Source organism: Symphodus melops (genome assembly GCF_947650265.1).
Source record: "Symphodus melops genome assembly, chromosome: 9".
NCBI classification, from domain to species: Eukaryota; Metazoa; Chordata; class Actinopteri; order Labriformes; family Labridae; genus Symphodus; species Symphodus melops.
Genome location: NC_136699.1, coordinates 11,148,584 through 11,169,289, shown reverse-complemented (window position 1 = coordinate 11,169,289; position 20,706 = coordinate 11,148,584). Strand labels below are relative to the sequence as shown.

The 20,706-nt window shown below is 41.9% G+C and overlaps 2 protein-coding genes across 6 annotated transcripts in view; one reads left to right on the top strand and one right to left on the bottom strand.

The window, feature by feature from the left end:
• The window catches only part of flrt1b (fibronectin leucine rich transmembrane protein 1b), a 34,631-nt gene extending 27,560 nt beyond the window's left edge, over nt 1-7,071 (top strand). For all 3 annotated transcript variants that reach the window (XM_079352197.1, XM_079352196.1, XM_079352195.1), the window contains exon 3: nt 447-7,071. In XM_079352197.1, the coding sequence (XP_079208323.1) occupies nt 467-2,665 (2,199 nt within the window). In that variant the 5' untranslated portion in view covers nt 447-466 and the 3' untranslated portion in view covers nt 2,666-7,071. The remainder of the gene's footprint in view (nt 1-446) is intronic.
• Nucleotides 1-20,706, bottom strand: part of macrod1 (mono-ADP ribosylhydrolase 1) — a 102,586-nt gene that overhangs the window by 76,411 nt on the left and 5,469 nt on the right. The gene's annotated exons all lie outside the window — the stretch shown is intronic.

Sequence of the window (20,706 nt, the reverse complement as noted above, 5' to 3'; positions counted from 1 at the left end):
AATAATCTTTCTCCCTCATTTTGTCTCCCTGCAACTGTCACTGACCAATTTTCTCCATCCCTGTCATCCCTTTGCTTTCTCTGATTCTTGTAATCTTCCTCTCCAGCTCACTCCTCCCTTCATTGCACTCTCTGCTTCTAAATGTCCATTTTTCTTCTGCTTGGTCGCTCTGACCCATAAAACACTGAACAGCCCCACTAAAGGATGTCTGACTGTTTAATACCCACATCTTTCTCACTTTAGACATAAAAAACCTAATTTCCAATGGAAGGCAGGATATACAGCCCTTTGGTTAAGACATTTTAGAGCAGTCAGTTTGCCTACAACCCTTTCTGCGTTCCCCAGTAATATAATGAGTTACTAAATAGTTTGAAAGTTTTTTTGAGTAGTGATCTATGTTTGTTTTGTTTTAATCCAGTTTCCAATTTTCTCTCTCTCTCAAACAGGAACAGCGCACTAAACCAATATGGCAGCTGAGAGTCTTGCTGAGCTCCGCGATTGGCTCTTTCTGCTCCTGCTGTGCCTCACCTTATTGGCTGAGGTGCTGGAACTGGCAGCAGCGGCAATTGCCATGGAGACCGGAGAGGGAGACGATGGCATTGTTTGTCCCTCAGTGTGCCGCTGCGATGAGGGCTTCGTCTACTGCAACGACCGTGGCCTCAGCATTATACCTCCACTACCGTTAATGGCTGCCATCCTCTACTTGCAGAGCAATCGGCTGAGTAACGCTGGGCTCCCGCCCTCACTGGAACGCAGTACTTCCATACGAGTAATATACCTGTATGCAAATCAGTTGGATGAATTTCCTATACACCTTCCGCCTTCGTTAAGGGAGCTCCATTTGCAGGATAATAATATACGAACGTTACCGAGATCAGCTCTGGCCAAGTTACCATTACTAGAAAGATTACACCTGGATGATAACTCAATATCAACAGTTAGCATTCAGGAGAGAGCTTTTTCTGGGACTCCACGGCTCAGACTGCTGTTTCTGTCCCGAAACCACCTGTCAAGCATTCCTGCAGGTTTGCCAGCATCGTTGGAAGAGTTACGATTGGATGACAACAGAATCAGCACTATCCCCACGCATGCCTTTCGTGGGCTCTCCTCCCTGCGACGCTTAGTCCTGGATGGAAACCTGTTAGCAAACACCCGAATTGCTGATGACACCTTTTCCCGTCTCTCGAATCTGACTGAGCTCTCACTGGTCAGGAATGCACTGCAATCTCCCCCAGTTAACCTTCCATCAGCTCACCTTGTGCGACTTCATTTGCAAGACAACGGAATGACTCACATACCACGAGGGGCGCTGGATGGGATGCGTAGGCTACAGAAGCTAGACCTGTCAGGGAACAATCTGACCAGCCTTCCACGAGGACTTCTAAAGGACACTGAAAGCCTGGAGCTGTTGCTGCTGCGAGGAAACCCATGGTACTGTGGCTGCAACCTTCGCTGGCTCCATGCCTGGCTGCACAGCCGTGGGGCAGCTGTGACTGTTAGGGGTCTGACCTGTCAGGGTCCTGAACCTGTAAGGGGCCAAGTCCTGAGGGACTTAACCTCTCTGATGGAGCAGTGTGAGGGCCCCCCTCCTGGGCCCAGTACTGGAATTGGGGTTAACCCAGTAGAGAAAGATGGAGGAGCAGAAGATGGTGTTGGAGGAGACCAAGCAGTGGCTTCAGTCCCTCATGGCAGCACCACCACTACCTCCCTGTTGGTGCCCACACAAGGTTCCCTTTTCACTCTGCGAGCCAAACGACCTGGACTCGTAATGCCTTTGCCCCCTGGTGAAGGGGGGCAGGTATCTGGAGAGGCCCTAGAGCTGACTGTAAAACCTCTCTCTTCAGACAGTGTACTTGTGAGTTGGCTGTGCCCAATGCCAGCACCCTCTTTCCGCCTATCGTGGCTCCGGCTGGGTAGCAGTGCAGCTCTTGGTTCCATAACAGAGACTTTAGTACCTGGAGAGAGGAGGCAGTATCTCCTTACCCAGCTCACCCCACGCTCTCATTACCTCATCTGCCTGCTGCCACTACGACAAGAGTCCCCCTTTGGGGGTTCCAGCTTTGGTTCCCCTCGAATCGGTAGCATGGACACAGACAGTAAAGACTCAACCCCAGCCTGTGCACAGATAGAGACTGGAGATGCTCTGGTCAGCTCAGGAGGGGACGGTTCAGATAGAGAGGGTCAGGACTCCGAACTAACAGCCCTGCCATTGGCAGGTATCATAGGGGGTGCAGCAGCTTTGGTAAGCCTGCTCTTAATCTTTGGCATATTCTGCTGGTATGGCCAGAGGACAGGGTACATATCTGGAGACTCAGGCTCGTACAGCAGGGGCCGAGGTGGAAAACATTACGATGACTATGTTGAGTCAGGCACCAAGAAAGACACTTCCATCTTAGAAATCAGAGCCCCTCCAGCAGGGTTTCAGATGACAGCTATGGCCCATCAGCCCCTGCAGCCTAGGTTGGAGGATGTCACCTACATCCACACCATCTTCCCCTCTTCTTCCTCTTCCTCCCAAGCTAACGGGACCTACTCAAGCAGCCACGGAGCTGGCAGCCTCAATGGCACCATCCTTAGCCAAACAAGCCACCATCATGTCACTTATGGCACTAACCGTGGGTACAGAGAGGGTGGCATCCCCGACATAGATTATGCCTACACGTGATGATACAGGGACCTACTCCCCAGGCCACGAATGTCAGGCACCATTCCAATAATGATGATCCCATGGCTGGTGGCCATTTTGTCCTTGGTTTCCAAAGTGCCCTCTGTGCCTCTGCTGATTCATTTCTGATTGGTTTGCTAGGTAGAAAAGACTTCAGCTATGTTGACTGGACTTTGCTTTTGAGTGACAGACGTAACAGTCCTACTATACTCTTCTGCTGTACTCTGCATTATACAGTAGATTCTTCTTTCAGTGCTACATCATCATTATAAATGGTTACATTTTCTCTTTTGGATATCGCAGTGTCTTTCAAACCTACTGTTCTTCTCAAATCATGATAATACGCAGTCACTTATTTAAGTTTGATATACTAGGCTTAGCTGATTTAGAAGGAGATATATTTATAAAACGAGGAAAAGGCACTTGATGTGTATAGAGATAGCTCTCATATCTTCCTACCAACTGTAAGCTCTGTGCTATGTAGATAGAAGGGATGACGGGAAGAAATCAATGGTTGTTATAACCCACAGATGACAATGCATCATGGTTGACATGAAAAGATGTGTTCCTATCCCCCTCCTTTCCCTCTAGTTTACCTCCCCTCCTTTTTAATTTTTCCTCTTTTTTTTGGTAGAGGCTCTTTCTTTTTATTTCTCTCTTGTCTTTTGTGGTGCCTTGAGCAGAGGACGACTTTGTTCTCGCCAAGGGAGCTGACAGCAGTGATAACAGTTCTGACAGAGACGGGAGACACAAACCACAGCATAGGGAGACTAATGAGAGGGGGAAAGAGAGTGAGAGAGGGGGGAGCTGATGGATAGATGGATAGATAGAACATAAAAGAAGACAGACGGGGAGAAGGAACAGGAAAAAAGCAGGGATGTTCTGGGGATAAGACAGGGAAAGAGTTGAGTTGGCTTAAGGCAGAGGGAAGACAGAAAAGGGAAGAAAGGAAGATAAGTGAAAGAAGGGTGTGTGACAAATTTGGCGGCATGAGGCAAGAAAAGCAGACAAAAGAAAAAAGAAGATGGGGGACTGTGAAGGATGCAGGCGGGGTACGGAAAAGAGGTGACAACTGAAATAATATGGCATCATCAGAAAACGGTCTCAAGTTCTACCTACAGTGTATTCACCACTGCACTCAGCAAATACAGGAGTAATAGCAGATTCTTCTTTCAACTGACTGTTTAGTTTCCTGTGAAGTCCAAGCAAGACAAATTAGCCATTTTATTCTGTGGGCAGTTAACACTTTATATTTATGGACCTGCATTATGAGGTGGGTCGATTTGCACGCCTGATCTCATGAATTTTAGAACTGTTTGTAGAACAACAGGAGGGTCAGAGGTATGGCAAGACACTGCAGAACAAATTATTAGACACACAGGAGCCAATATTAAAAATCAACCTCTCATAATTTAGAAAAATTACTGCATGTACCCTAATTATACTGTGGTCTGGTCTCATTATTAAATTACCTTTGCAAATGAAGAGGAAGAAACCTAATCACACATCTTATTATAGTATCTCATCTTCTAGACCCTGTTAATACCATGTTAATTGAAAATAAGTTTTTGCAGGAAATCATTTTTGTTGAAAGTCTGAACTAATCTTGTCCGGGTACTCTTTATAGAAATTCACACATCTTGTTGAAGTTATGTCTCTCAAGCAAGTTAAACAACAGTAAGATAAGAGTGGGTTAAAAAAATACAACTTCCCATAATGGTATAATAATAATGTAATATTTCATATTGTGATATTGATTGGAAAACTGACTATAGATAAATTGCCAAAGATGATGTCTGATTTTTAATAACTCATCATATCAAACAAATGAAGAATTTTAGTAACCTATAATATTGACACAATCCTCTATGTTGCCCTAAATTCGTTGTGATTTTTATTGGAAGTCAATTGCCTCCGTAAAGCAGATAGTTTGTATTTTTATTTATTTAACCTTCATTTAACCAGTTTGGTCCCATTGAGATTAACAATCTATTTTCCAAGGGAGACCTGGCCAAGACAGGCAGCAGCAAAAACACAAAGTTAAAGACAGAGACACAAAGAGACAAGTTAACGCTTGAATGATTATTGAAATAAATCAATTATTAGAAACATAACCTGCAACTACTTAAAAAAAAATTTTTTTACAAAAACATTTGTGTCAGTCTCTCTTAATTTTCGTCTTGCGTGATTTTATTCGAAAAAAATCTCCATCTTTTCAGACTGGACCTTTGAGATGGCATTTTCATTTGGGAACTTGTGTTCTTTCCAAAACTGCTAAAGCTTTTGAAGATGATGAGATGCATTCTGTGAGCAGGAGTACATCAGTTGACTCAGGTCGTCCGGTTTTTATAGGCCTTAGTACAGCATAGATGCAGTTCTGGAAAGGGGATCACAGCCTTACCGCTTCACTGTGCAGTACAACGGACACACATACAGCCAGAAGCGAGCAGCACCCTGACCCCAAATATGTACTTAAAGAGTCCACGTATATCAAAGTAAAAAGGGAGGAAACAGAGAGTGAGGGGAGGATTGGCAGGACTGATGCATATTTTATATATATATATATATATATATATATATATATATATATATTTTTCTTATTTCCAACCTGTTACTGGGTACACCTAACATTGAACGAGCTCTGGTATGGGTGTTCTTTCTGCATTTGTTGATTTTTGTTTTTTTCACTAAGCACTAAAGCTTCCTTTCATGTTGTGCAGAAATCATTTTCCTCACCCTCAGATGTGATAATGAAGACACTCTTATGTTTAAACATAAAAATGGGTGATAAATGCTATTCCAATTGGTCTGTCGTCTTTTTTTCTACACAGATGAATAAAGACATCTAAAAAGAAAAGCAGTGGCTTGAGTTATTTTATATGCGTTTCTGTATATGTGTGTGTCTGCGTTGGGTTCATTAAATCGGAAACAAAAGCTGAAGCTATCAAATAATGCACTTGGTTGGGAAGAAAAAAAAGAAATCAATGGGAAGCTGAGATTATTAATATGATTTATGGCGAGTTGGAGTGGACCTTGTTAAATCACACACACTGGATGAATTCATTGGCTATTCACTCAGATTGCATTTGGAAGAATCTGCCAGCCCAAAGCTAACAGGCGTGAGGGTGAGGAGGGTTATCTGAGAAGTTTGTGCACTAGCGTTGGTTTTACCAAGTGACATGAAAAACAAGCATGCGTGTGCATTAGGATGTGTTAATGTTCTGTGGTTGTGCATTTGGGTGAAGACATGCCTTTCATTCTAAGTGAGTGCTAATGCTTGTGTAAGCACGGATCAATATAACGAACGGGGCAGTGTATAAGTGTCCATCTAAGAGTATGTGAGGCCGGAGGGAGTTTGTGAGGGACGTAGTCAGTAAGAAATATGCTTTTATGAAGACAAGAAAGGCTCGTTGTGCAGAGAGAGCCGTCTGTAAAGGAGAGGGAGATAGTGACAAAGAGCTGACCTCTCATGAGTGTTTATCTAAAGGGTTTGTGATCATATGTGTGTGGTTGTGTGTGTGTGTGTGTGTGTGTGTGTGTGTGCCTTGCAGTCTGTAAAAGTGACATCTCTGCTCTGTCCCCAGTTGTCATCTGTCATTATGGGGCCCGTTCACTGACACAGTCCATTATGTTGCATCAAGCCCTCCAGCTTAATTATCGTAACTCACATTACACGCCATAAGAAGATCAATGCATACTACAGAGGCTTCATTTTATCTCTTGATCCGGAATATACCCTCGCTTTTTAACAAATTCAAATCGATGTGGATTTTTTTAAGGTATCTATTACGTTTCATTACTTGTTATATATCAAAATAAAATCCTCTGAGAAAAAGACTTGACTACAAGCACAAAGGTGGTATGTTGACTTTTAATGCCTTTGCCTTAATTCAGTGCCTTCCTGAATACTCTCTGGAACAAATGAGCTCAACTCACCGATTTGCAATAAAATGGTCGGTTGCATTTTAAACTCTGCGCTCAGTATTTTCTTCACCACAGGGCAGTTCAGAGAGATGTGGAGCTGCATCTCATGGTAAAATGTCCTCCAGAGTTTGTATGTATTAAAGGTTCCTCAGCAAAAGGTCAATGTATTCCTCCAAATGCATGCATCTAAATGTACACAGTATATGGATGCATACATTTTCCTCTCTTCATAGGAGTCACTGAATCATTTCCATAGCCGAATTGCTTTTGCACAGTTGGTTTGAAATCAAACATGGCCAAGTGAATAACATTTCCTGAACGATAGGGCTGTGTAATTAATCACAATTTCCTCCTTATAAGGATTTCAGCATTTGCAGTAAAAGACATGAATAAAAACTGAATTTACTGCATAATAATTATTCCAACAGACGAATGCTTTCTCACTCAGAATGCAAATATTCCACCTGTTGGAGGGAGCTCTGAGTATAATTGCCATGCTTTGCCAGCATTAAACAAATGTAACATATTTAAAAAAATTTAAAAAAACAGGATCAGGATCAGTGAACAGGATCATATTTGAAAAACAGATGCACTAACACAGTGTTGCAAAAATAGAAGAATCAAATAAAGAAATATTAAGTGGGCTTTTAATCCAACCCAAACACACACACACACACACACACACGCCGTCATTTATTTTAGAGCTCTCCTTTATAAGACAGCCGTCATTCACCTTTCAGTCACACAGGAGGAGCCTGATGGTGAAACACTGACATGTTTACACACACACACACACACACACACACACACACACACACACACACACACACACACACACACACACACACACACACACACACACACACACACACACACACACACACACACACACACACACACACACACACACACACACACACACACACACACACACACACACAGAAAGAAAGCCTCAGAGGTATAAACTGATCCAACAACAACATGTTAGGCTGTGGATTTGGGATCCTCTGTAGCGATGGATGAAGAGGACATAACTGGATATGAACAAAGGTGCAGGGAAAATACTGAGACGGCCCACAGGGGATTCTAACGACACCATCTGTATGAATAAGGCTGTCCATCAGAGAGAGCGAGGGAGCCGCTGTGGAGCCAGCGTAAGGCCCCTTGTGTGAGAGGAATGAAAAAAGAAAACCTCCTGCTTTAAACACAACACTAACAAAAACAAAACCCAATTGTGCTTTCACTGGAATTGGTTTTATTCAACATGAAGGCCTTGAGTGGTTTGTCTTTTAATTTAGCTAAATGATGAGCCTGTATACGGGTTGACTTTTGTTTGCTGTTAAGAAAAAGGAGCATGTGAAATTGAGGGAAATTAAACGTTTAGAACCTCAGGAAGTCTTTGTGCTATTTGGCTGATTATCTGTCCCCATCTGACATTAAGTGAATAATTGATGGATTCCTTTTCTTGAAACCGTCCGGCATGCCGATTCATCTCCTGCCTTCACAAGCAAGCTGTGAGGAACAACAGCTTCGGTTGAGGAGGGCTCAAGGCGGCGGCTCCTGCTGGACGTTGGGTCTTCCTCAGCTCTCAGCACTTGGCTCACGCTCTGATTGCTGCCCACCTCTGCAGGGCTACACACTGCAGCACACACACCTCAGCACTTGTAGTTATGGTAACTTGTGATTTCTCTCGAGAGCAAGCTCTCAGTCTTTGTCCAGCACAGGCAGACGCATCACAGCCAAAAAATAAATGAATTCCAGGAGCATGGTAAATTATTCATCAGTCAGTTGAAAAAAAGCGGCAGAGTGAATAGCAGAGGTCCAGCACGAACCAGGAGATGCTGGTTCAAGGCTGAAATGCAAATATGTTTACACATCTCCACAAATGTTTCGGAAAGTAGTGGAATGACCAGCAATCTACATCATATAAATTAAGGAGCAAATAATTTTAACTACTGGCACTTCATATTTATAAAGACTGGATAATGACAAACACAGCAGGTTATGTTATCTTTAAGTCAATAAATCCCATTAGGAATAAAGAAAGACCAGCATAGATTTAAACCTATAACAAGTGTCATGTGTTTAGCCAAAGCCTCATAACCTCTATCCTAAATACGTCACAAGTCTCAGTGTTGGAAGGGTTACGATGTCCACTGTGATGGATAGATGTTCTTTCCTCATTTCCTGTCATCCTCAACTGTCAACCTCGTAATGAAAAAAGAAAAACAGCCAAAAAGCACAAAAAGCTGTTTTGGTCAGATAAAAGGTTACTGTCGACGTGTTGTTTCAGAAAATCTGCTGGTCAAGAAGAATGAGCAGGGAAATGTAGCTGAATGATTTAACTAATCAAGATACAGTTCTGTCCGTAAAAGACAAACCCATTAATGTGACTCAATTCATCAAATGTCTTTACAAAATAACTCTTCAACTGGTTGTTTGTAACATAACAGAGTGAAAATGTTTGAATTGTAAACACAATATATATATATATATATATGAGAGTATACTGGTGTTAAAAGTCCAATGAATCTGATGTGTATTAATCCACAACAGAAAATAAAGTTACCAGTATTTATTGACTTTTGACCCCCGTTTCCCACACACCACACTGAGCTTATTTTTCATGATATCGTGTGGCCTTTTTAAAAATGAAAGGATATATTCGCGAGCAGTTTTGAAAGATTTATGTCCTAAGCAGGAAGAAATAGGCTTAGAGCTGAGCAGCATAAACAGAGTATTAAGGTCAGAGAAAGGGCAACTGTGGGTTTTGGTCTTTTCATGGGATAAATAAAAATACTGAGAAATACCAGCTTTTAACTGAGCAGCCTTTTGCACCTCACACAAAGGCTGTATCTTTATTAACATTGAAGAAGGATCTGGGGAGAGACTCTTTCACTAAACACACAACATCACAATCAAGTGAATAGATTAATAGGAAACACATTCAGCTTGTGTGTGCGCGCAAAAAACAAAGCCATCAAAAACACACACACACACACACACACACACACACACACACACACACAATGTTAATCTTGCAGAAGTCGCACAAAGTAAAGGCAATAATAAATCTTTCCTCTGCTTCACGTCGACTATGATTGAGGTTTCCTCTGTCTTTTGATGCATCACGATGTCACAGAATTGTTTTTCTAAAGGAAAGACAAACTCACCTGCCGCCTGCTTTCAGTTAACGTCACACTCTATAAACCAAACATCTGTTTTTTCATCAGGCATAAATGTATTTGTTGGGTTATTGAAGAAGTGCATGAACTAGATAAAGTCATGGCTCGTGTACTAAAATAGGCGTCTTCCAGCGGCTTAACAGAACCAGAATAATATTAGACAATTCCACGAAAATTCACCTTTCAAATACTCAGTAAATCTGTGACTGGGATTATAATGGGGAGAAAAATCAGTTCAAAAAAAAAAGAAAAACACGGTACAAAGTAGCCTAAATATGTCCCTTCTCTCCTCTCTGGACCAACACCATCATTAGAAACTGTACATTAAGTTTGAAACAGGCCCACTGACATGGGAACACTCCCTATAAGCAACTCCACGACACTAATCCACTGCTTCGTGCTTCACTTTCTGCAGACATCCTTTACTGTTTGCAATGATTCACTGATTGAGCAACCTGTCCGTCAGTCCGGCTGCTCGCTCCGCTTCGCCTGTGGACATTGCTAACAACAGGATAAGTGGATAAATAGCTCCCAGAAATAGTCCTGTCATTTCCTAAGCTCTGATAATTCAGCAGGGCCGACAGCATCAGTCCCCACTTCACAACAATGCCTCAAAGATCGCAATTACAAGATGGCAATTGTGTCCTGGATGTGTGTAGTGTGTTGCGTCTGTACTCTGTGCGTGTTGCATGTGTGTGATAATGTGACAAAGGCAGCGTCTGTGATGAGGACATGTGTGCAGACAATGAGGGAGCCCCGCGTTGGCTGGTGGAGAGACAGAGAAAGGACTCAGGGTTAGATTAAAGCCCATTTTGGAGGTTACAATGATACATCCTTTGTACTTTGTTCGCTGAGCTGTGATTACAAAGATGAGAGAAAATGGAGGCTTATTGCCAGGCTGCATTATACTTTATTATTCAAATAACGCTGCCTACAATGAGGATAATCTTCCCCCAATGTGCCTTTAATTTTCATATCTCTCGTTTTTTTTTTCTTTTTCGTCTCCTGTGTCTCCCTTCTTCTGGAAATTATTTGCACAGCTGGTTTAGTGAGACAAGGCTGGATTCAGACGTCAGAAGTATAAATGAAAAACATCAATCATCAAAGGTTGATAAACTCATTTTAAAAAGCCATTCATCAGGTGATTGTGCTTGTACTTAGCCTGCTCTTTCTTGTGAGGGGGGGAGGGGGGGCTACTCAATTATTCAACCTGTGCAGCCAAGGAGACGAGGACTTTGGATGCACGGCCAAAACTTTAATGCCAGGCTGATTAGTCGTCTGGCAGCAAAATCAATATTTGAAAAAAAAAAGGGGGCAGGCGGTACACTGTGATTGTCATAAAGAAGTGAATATGCAGACGATTATTGCAATACTAAGAAGTGCATTAAGTGAGACAGCAAAGGAAATTCAACCCTGCGCTGCACACACACCATTCTACTGCTTCACTAACTGCTCATTACTGTCCAACTGTCACAACCTCAGAGGACACACTTTATACATTCTCATTAGTCTGGACATATTTAGTCGGCCATTTCTGACACCAAGTGTCCTTAGAAGCCTCCAGAATAAGTGCCTATCAAATCAGTCAAAAAGCATCTGAAACTTTCTGATTTTGAAGATTCTTTTATTCATTTTGAATCATCAGGCTTTTTTTTACATCCAGATTTGTTTAAATTCAAAGTCTAAAGGCGACTGAACATTTCCCATTTCTGCCTCTACTCTTCTTCTGTCTCCTCGGTTGGTAACATGAATGTTTTCAAAGGATTGTTTACCTTCTGCCTTCTATGAACACGGTTTTATAAATGACAACTTTTTTCTTCCTCTATCTAATCATTTAAATCTAATTCATATTCTTCTGTGAAGCCCACGCACTATTGATCGTTTTGAAATAACACGCAATGATAAATTCTTGTCTTGACTTTCAGGAACAGGGAAGGGCTGCAACTTTCCAAAGACAAACATTCTGACAATCGCGCCCACTCTAAGAAGTGATCGGCCAAGTGTGGAGGTGTTGATAGAAGACAGAGTTTTGACTTAATGTCAGCCTGTTTGTATGCAGAACACAAAGTTCTGAATGCTGTGGAGGAGGGACAGTCCAAAAGTTGTTCTTCCTACTTGGTGTGTTTTTCGTACACATTTAGAGAAGACCTCACCAAAAAAAACAAAAAAACACTTGGACAGAGATCAGGAAGTGGGCGTGATGATGACAGGCCTTCCAGTGTGGCCACTAGGTGGTCCAATAATCTGAATTGTTGTTGTGCTTCTTACATTCAGCCTGACATCTTGTTCATGTTGGCCACTTATTTTGCCAAAGGTCAAAGACAGAGTTAAAGTTTTCTTATTTCTATAACAACTTGTACTCATGTGTCTTATAAGTGTGGACACCATTTTCAAGCGGACATGTGGGCGTTCGTTCAGCGGTCTTGATCCAGGCTTATCATTTGGAGCAGATGTGAAGACTAAAGATGTGGTTCCACAGCTCGTCCTAGTTTATTTTAAGCCAACTGAACGCAACATTTCGTCAAAGAAAAAGGTGAAATTCCCCAGACGCCTCACTTCACTTAAACCTTTCCTTTTTATCACAGATGGATCAAAACAGCTAAAACTTAGCCCCGACACAGAGGACCCTTCAGGAGACCCTCTTCCGGCCGACGGGGAGTCACAAAGCTGCACAACAAAAACGGACACATTTGAATGCGGCACTCACCCCAATGACAGATGGACTCTGATGGGCCAAGTGCTGATGATCAAGCTGACTGCTTTTCTCTTTTACTCCCTCATTCACTCCATCTCTTTCCATCTCCCACATCAGCCCAATCAGGCTAATGAGGCTCGCACTTCCTCCATCCCTTCCTGCTCGCTAAAGTGCCGATTGATCGGAGGGGTGGTAGAGCTTTTAACAAGGGAGGGGTGGGAGAGAAATAATTAGCAGCAATGAGCTCTTTTGCTAACTCTGTCAGTTTGGCTTTTCTTTTTATGTTTATTTACTGACTGGGACGACATTAGGGATTAACTCTCCGAGGGTATGTCTACTTCTTAATGTCATGGTGTAAATCAATCGGAAGCTGTAAGCTGAGGACTGTTTGTCTTTAATGCCAATGTCTCACTCCTCTCAGGTCACAGCACCATTATGATGGTGTGGAAATTGAGGAGGTAGAGAAAAAGCATGACGGCTGGGAGAACACAAACTGGGGAGATTCACCGTGAAACTGTGTAGCTTTTCCTCCCTCTTCCAACCCAAATTGAGACACTGACTCGACATCAGAGCGTCCCATGAAAAGTCAAGGCACTGAACCTTGAAAGTTCAGAAGTTTTCAGAGCACAGAGCGTTAATGTCGCTGCCCAAATGACCAGTAAAAGTGCTCATTCTGACAGTTGTACCCTAATTAACTTGGACAGATCTGGACTGGAAAAACTGGAGCACTGTCTAAATTCATGCTGCAGCCAATTCACGCAGCCGCCGCAGCCTCCAAACATCGCCGACGGCAAAGACACAGATACGAGAGGACAGAGTGGACTTAACGAGACCTCAGTGCCGTGCTGAAAAGCACGAGACACAAGCGTCGAAGTTAGAACAAGACGAGGGTCAGCAGTGTGCTTGTTAACAAACCTCAAAGAGGAGACGCTAGAAGAAGAAAAATAGCCGAAATCTAGAGTAACATAAAAAAATCTCACAGTCTAAAAGCTACTTTGAAAGTGTTTTGGAGGCTCATAGACCCTGATTCCTCAGCGCGGCAGCACTTAGCTCATAAAATACACCCACATCCATTCATTTAATTCACCACCGACATAGAGCCACATCAGGAGGGCGTGGAAGAGCAAGTTCTGTGTTTTAAAAATCATGAAGATGAAGTGAAATTCCTCCAAACAAATAAGCAGAGAAATCACTCCGGCTTTGATATCAGCTCAGTGCAGAAGCGAGAACACTGTAATCACACAAGAGCGTCTCCTTAGTGACAGGCCGCTCCACAACATTAAATATTCAATTTTGATCACAGCACTGGTTCTTTAAAGACACTTTGCTAATACACACTACATACTCAGACCAAATGCAGTTTTCAGTTCACTCTTGTATTGTTTCATAAAAGAATATTTATGAGTGAGAAAGCTTTTGTGGTTAGGACTCTTAAGATGACACCCAGTGGATCAGTACTTAGAACGGTTATCATTTTAAGGCTCATCGGGCCTGATTTACTAAAATCACAATTAAAGAGACAATTAAATTGCAGTTCTTTTAAAAAAAAAAAAAAAGCACATTTGTTGAGCACCAGACTGCTGGACAGCGCTGTGTCTGATCAGACAAGAGGTATAAAACACGGGGGTTCAAGCGGTGCTGAGGTACCCCAATCCAAGCGTCCTACAGCGTAGCAGCATGGGGCTGCAGAGGGAGGGGACGAGCTGGGGGAGACATGCGCAGGAAATCCCCAGTTTAAAATGTAACGTTGTTGAAAACAGGGAAATAGAAAGATGTCAATGGTAAAAATCTTTAGAAAGCAGAAGCTGTACAAATTTTTTCTTATGTTGTTGCTCAATTTGTGAATTTGTTTTCTCCCTTATGTTTTCAATATATGACATTGAGCATTTCTATCCGCACAGGCATGTGTTGCACTCTATTTCTTTTCTCTGTATCATCCTTGCAAAGTACATGTGCCTCTGATCTGTTACAAAATAAAGTAAAAACTTGATCACAAAAAAAAGAAAGCAGAGGCTGTGAATGTTCAGTTATATTAGTTTAATCGTTTAAACACGTTAACACGTATGGGAGTAAACACTCCCATACGTTTTTTTTACGTCCTTTTATAGTGCCTATGCTTCCTCCATAACAGCAGCCTGTTGAGTGTAACACTGGGCTCCTATTAGCACATTCCTTTTAAATGTTTAAATTCAGTAAATTCCGTCACAATCAACGCTATTTTTTGCCTGGCTTCTTCAAATCACAATGTGTGACAAATTTAACTTGTTTGCATTTTCTCCTCCCAGTGTTTTGCACGCTATGGCAGAAACTCCCCATATAGCATATTCATTAAGACACAATCCTCACTGCACGCTATTAGTAGATCAGATAACACTTTTTGCTATCTGATCGCAAACCTAAAAATATGGTCACAACCTTTTAGAAGAGAAGGCAGAAATCTTCTCGTTGCAGGTTATAAAGTGTTAAAGTGTAAAGTGCTCTTTGAGTACATGTCTATGTGTTTGAGTAAAATAAGACATGTCAGCAGTGACCCTTAACTCTTACCATACATGCTCCAATCACCTGATTGTGCCCGCCCCTCATCGCTCCCGTCAGCTCACTCTGAAGAAAGGTCACTCAGAATTGATTGCTTACATTTTCCAGCCATCCTCTTCCTCTGCCTTCTTGTGTTGTGACTATTTACTTGTTAAAGGATGCTTTTACCTCCCTTTCTATTCCCCTGCTTGCTTTTCCTTTTATGAGTGACCGCCAGTAATCAGGACAAAGTAGGTTTACTTGAACACTGAGTCCAAGTACAAAGAGGCCCCTGCAATTCACTTGTGTATCTGTAGGTGATTTTCTCAATTTCAAAACATTTTTGGAACACAACTCCAATTTTCTCCAAAATTCAGAAAATACTTTACATCCAAATAGGTTTAACACAAAACATAAAGCAGTTGAAGGAACTTTCCAGCATTCATCAAATACTACGTACTTTCAGTCATGTTAAAAAGAATAATTGAAACGATACTGTACTTTAACGGTTATTTTTTACTCTGTTATTCCTCCTTGTTTCATTTTTTTCCCCAGCACTTCTGTTTTTCATTCATACACTTCCATTCAACAGCATGCCTGTTGCCTGGTAATGGAGTTCATGTCAGTGTGGCCTTGGGCTCCGGGAAAACTGAAGTTAGTTCTTTTTTTTTGTTTTCTTTTTTTTTTACAATTTGCTGATATTTAATCAAGCAAATAATTTACCAATAAATCAACTGAAGTTATGAAGTTTAATCAGAGATGAGAATATCAGAGAGTTAAAGCTTCTCTGTTTGCCAATGAAATATTGATCATTTGAAGATGGCCTGATTGCCTCTAATAAACAGCAGCTACATCTATTATTAAAACGACAGCACATCTTTAGAGTCCAGTAAAATGTTCCTTTGCCTCAAATATGGAACTCTTTTTGTTATTTTCAGTTCAGTAGGAACAGAAAACACTCTGTGCTTTCACTCTGTGTGTTCACCTTTGCCTGTGACACAGATATTACTCAGGCTTTCATGACCCTCTGAAATAAGATGTCCTGGTTAAGTCGCAGATGTCACATGTCCATAATTTACTTAGCAGGCGCGATTATCCAAAAACGACATACATCAGAGCAACAACAGGAGAGACAGGACACAGACAGGAACACCATCAATTGTCAAAGCCAAAGAAACCATGTTTTTGGCCTTGATATCCACTCCCTACCTGTGACCTGGGGCTCGTTCGATTTTGGATTATTTTTGCTGTTTGTTTATTTTTTTTAGATAATGAGGAAAAAATCTTCACTTTTCAACCAGTACGACGGTCCATGGGAGACTCAGTTAAAACAGCGCTTAAGTTCTGACAGCACATCAACTAACACGGAAGCTTAACCAGCGTCAGCGATGCCAATTTGCCTCTGTTAGAGCTACTGTGTACAGACAGTTGACAGCCTTATTATGAGAATGAGTCTATTAGCTCTGCTTTGACGAAACACAAAGTCAGCGCTTTGGGGATACTGCTAAAGGAGCTGGAGCGCAGGAGGTTCAGTTACTATAGCAGGGAGAGACGGTGCAACTCACGAGGGATCTGAATCCTCCTCGACCTCCAAGGAGCGGCACATGAACTGAGGTTACATGTTAAGTAAACAATACCACTAACTTTTAATTACCTTTTTTCACAAAAGTAGCGTTTAGTGATGTTCTTAAAAGTATTGAGTATATTTTTAATGTGTGTTTTTATAGTGTATTAAAATTCTTTACAATCCATCTCTAAAAAGAGCATTGATGGGTTGAATAAGTGTGATTAATGATTAAGTGGAATATTTGTGTTTGATTTGTTTTTCATCAAACAGTAATAATGCATCGACATACACTGATGAATTCACTTGGGACGATTTTAAAGTCTATGTTTTGAGGCCTTATTTTGAGCACACGCACATCGAAAATATTTCCCCGCAATGGAAGATTTGGTGTGACACTTTGCATCTTGCGATACGAGCCCGTCCTAAGAGGAGCTGACAGGAGCTCTGGGGTACATGTAGGGTAACTTCAGCAGCACAGAAGGAAAAATAGAGACTGTGAGACTTGAGGGACCCGCGAGGCAAGAGAAGTCTCTGTTCTGGGCTTTCCAGAGCCTCCTCTGTTACTATCAGAGAGGCCGTATGGATCATAACAACATGCCTCTCCTGATTAAACCACTGATAAGTGTCCTGATTACTTTGATGGCAGTCATCAAAGGATGAACTGCAGCCTTGGAAACATTTATTCCTCGGGCAGAAACTAATACTACAGCTGGCAACAACTTGATTATCCTTTAATAACTGCAACATCATGTACATATTTAAAACAAACAGACTATCAAGAGCTTAAGTACCAGAGACCATAGCAGATACTGTGACAAAAATCACTTAATCCTCTGCTTGATGCTGGAAAATCCCTTATAAAGTGCTTAAGCATGCAAAGATTCCCACTGTATGTCCTCTGTTACTGCAGTCAAATAAGGAGAATTCAGCTGAGGTGAAATCTGAAGAATAATTTTAGCCACTCTGAAGCAATTTACAACAAGTCAGGCCTGACAATCTTCCATACACGCTTTAGCTGCATGTTGAAAGCAGGGATGTCTGCCAGGCTGATTTTGGCGCTAAGCACAGCCCTAAGCCCCATTGACAAAGACAGCTAAGAATCAGTGAAGCCTTGCAGAAGGAGTGTGGCGCTGTGCCACTGAAGGCTAATGCTATTGTTAGGGGATCTACCTGCAGAGCCAGGGGTCCGCCAGGTTTATCCTCTTAAAATCACCAAACAGGATCAGCCAGCACTCCCTCTCACCTTCCTCCTCAGGCTGTTCTCGTCTCCAGCTGTCTGTCTGTATGATTCCATTCAACCATGTCTTCTCAGGTCCCAGTCCCCTCATCCGCTCTAACCACATAGCACCACAACCTGCCCCATTACAGCTATCGGTCATCCTCTACCATGACTTCTCTGGAATCAATAAAAGATGCTCCAGCGCTGGTTTGAATTTATATCGCGCCCGATGGAAGCATTCAAGCTCAAGAAACAAGGATATTCAATTATTGATGCTTACCCAAAGCACCCATCCTCATATAGAGCAATGTAATGATGAAACATTAAGATGCTATTGGGATGTTTCTGCAGCACTCATGTCGTTCAAGATTATTTGCATAATAACCATTTATTTGCTTCACATGTCGTTCGAGAAAAATCTGCTAATTCATGATTCTTTAAACAACATTTGATCAATGTTAAAACCTTTAAACATGGCATTCAACGCGCCTAAAGTGAAACCCTCAATCTCTTTCTCTCTTTCATCTCTGTTTTTGGTCTCCACGATCTCCTAGCAACATTTTAGCGTATGGAGAGAAATATCATTTGCAACCATATGCTGTATATCAAATCGTTGCTTGATCTATGTCTCTGTTTTATATCATGGAAAACAAAATGTCCTCGTGTTTTAGACTAAACAGGACATTTAAAGATGTCACCTTGGTCCATATTTTCTGACATTTTTACAGACCAACATTTGACTCTGAAACTGCAAGTGAAAAATTGGAGTTGTCTTAGAGTCAAGGACGAGACATTTAAATGCGCTAACACATTCAGTGAAGCAGCTGTGCCACAAAAACAACTGGAGCGAGGCAGCAAGGTAGCATTGCTCAACAACTGCGGTGACGGCAACGGCCAACGAAGCAGTCATCAAACATCTGTCAGGCAGTCAAGAAAAACTGTGTCACACTGAAGATTGTTTTAAGACGGGGAGCCCGAGAGGACAGCATGAAAACTGCGAGCAGTCTCACGAAAAATGTCCAAGGGCCAAAAATGGACTGCCTGACAGAAGAGAGCAGGAAAATGTAAGTGAAAAACAGTGTGCAGCAATGCCTCCAGGAATGGATTTTTTTGTCTTACTTCGTTTTCCACCAACTACCTCTATAAATATTCCAATGTGAAAAATAATAAACCTTATTTGCCTGAATATAAGATGACCCTGATTATAGGACGACCCCCCTTTTTCTTCCCAACAGGTGTCTTTCTCTCTGATTTCAGATACCTGCAATGCATGTTCCTGCAGGCAAAGAGATGTTTCAGATTGTCCTTTGGTTTATCGATGTCATACAGATAAATACTGTATTAACAGCCATTATCTTTAAATTGAGATCAGAACTCGACTTCTGTTTTTTGGTTAACTTGACCTACTTAAAGCCACTTTGTTCCAGTCGATCACCAAGCCTCCCTCTGACACTGCTCATTAGCAGTACAGTTGCCATGGGGATAACATGCTTTATCTAATGTTTAACAATATATTGGCATACAAAAGAGGAGACTCATTTTCAGGTGTTTCAAAGAAAATCCCTGTCACATATTCAGGCGAACACGGGATTAGATTTGTGTATTGAATACAGTCGATGCACTGCCTCATCTGAAATAAACAGCAGCTTCAAAATACGCCAGAAGAACTAATTAGACTTCCAAGAAAAATGACACACCATCTTTATTTGGAAGATAATGTTACAAAGGGGCCTTGCTTTTTTTTAATACAAGACATTTGTCTTCAGATCAGTGTGTACTTTTGAATAAACCAGAGGTGTTTTTCTTTTCTTTTTTTAACTAGACGCTTCTGCACGGTTTAATTTTGTCATTTGAGTTAATTGAGTTTGAGCTGCCTCTGTTCCTGACCTTTGTATCAACCCCACATCCAGTCTTTTTTCCTGGTAAGTTGAGGCTTTGATCAGCATCTCAACCTAATTCAGTGAGTGTTACACAGATTTGCAAAGCTGCCGTGAGTCACGACCGACGAGTTTCTGCTTTCGGTCCAAGACTTTTCTGAAGAAAAGCTTGTTCTTTTGACTGGGTTCCTTTTGAAGAACCTGAGTCAAAGTGATGCACACCAAGAGGAAAACTAGGACACGGTTTGTGGAAGGTGAGACATGAAGTGTCGCATCCTTCACCGAACTGTGACTTTTTCACCGACCTGTCTGTCAGCGTACGCCAACACCGCTATCCATCCCTCCATCCGTCCATCTGGGCTTCTTTTCTAAGTTTTCTAAGCTGTAAAGAAATGACATTACAGTCACTCTCCCTATCTCTTTCATCCTGTCTGTCAGCTGCAGGCTCAGAAAACTATTGGCTTTAATCTTGTATCTCTCAGCCGTTGCCACAGTGAGTGGTTTCCAACACCGACCAACAGCTTTATCTCTGACCTGCAGAGGAAAACCTGGGAGACCCTATCTTATCCAAACACACTCACAATAAGACACCTGCATAGGAACAGTGCTCCCACTAGTCAGGCTGCAGACGCAATCGCACAGCCGGGTTTTTGAGCCTATTTGTGGCACAATCAGGTGCAGCTGTAGACAGGTGTGCACATGAGACACGTCTGTAATATATTAAAAACACACACTCCTACAGACTCTCAGCAAGCACACAGCGTGACGAGGACAAGTGGTTCAGCTCGCAAGTCTGGAAAAGAAGCAGAGTATTCTTTATCACTTGGTCGACTTCATTTTAGGGACAGTGTTTTATAGTCGGGCCTGAAAGATTTATCAGCTGACTCTGCCGCTTCCTACATTCAGTACAGTGCACTGGAAAAACGGACATTATACAAAAAAAAATAAACAGGTGAATCAATAAATCCACTTTCCTTTTTCATCAAACTTAAATTCTTTCAACAAGAAAGGTCGGTGTAACTTAATGTCATTTCATGTCAAACAGGATCAACACTTAGAG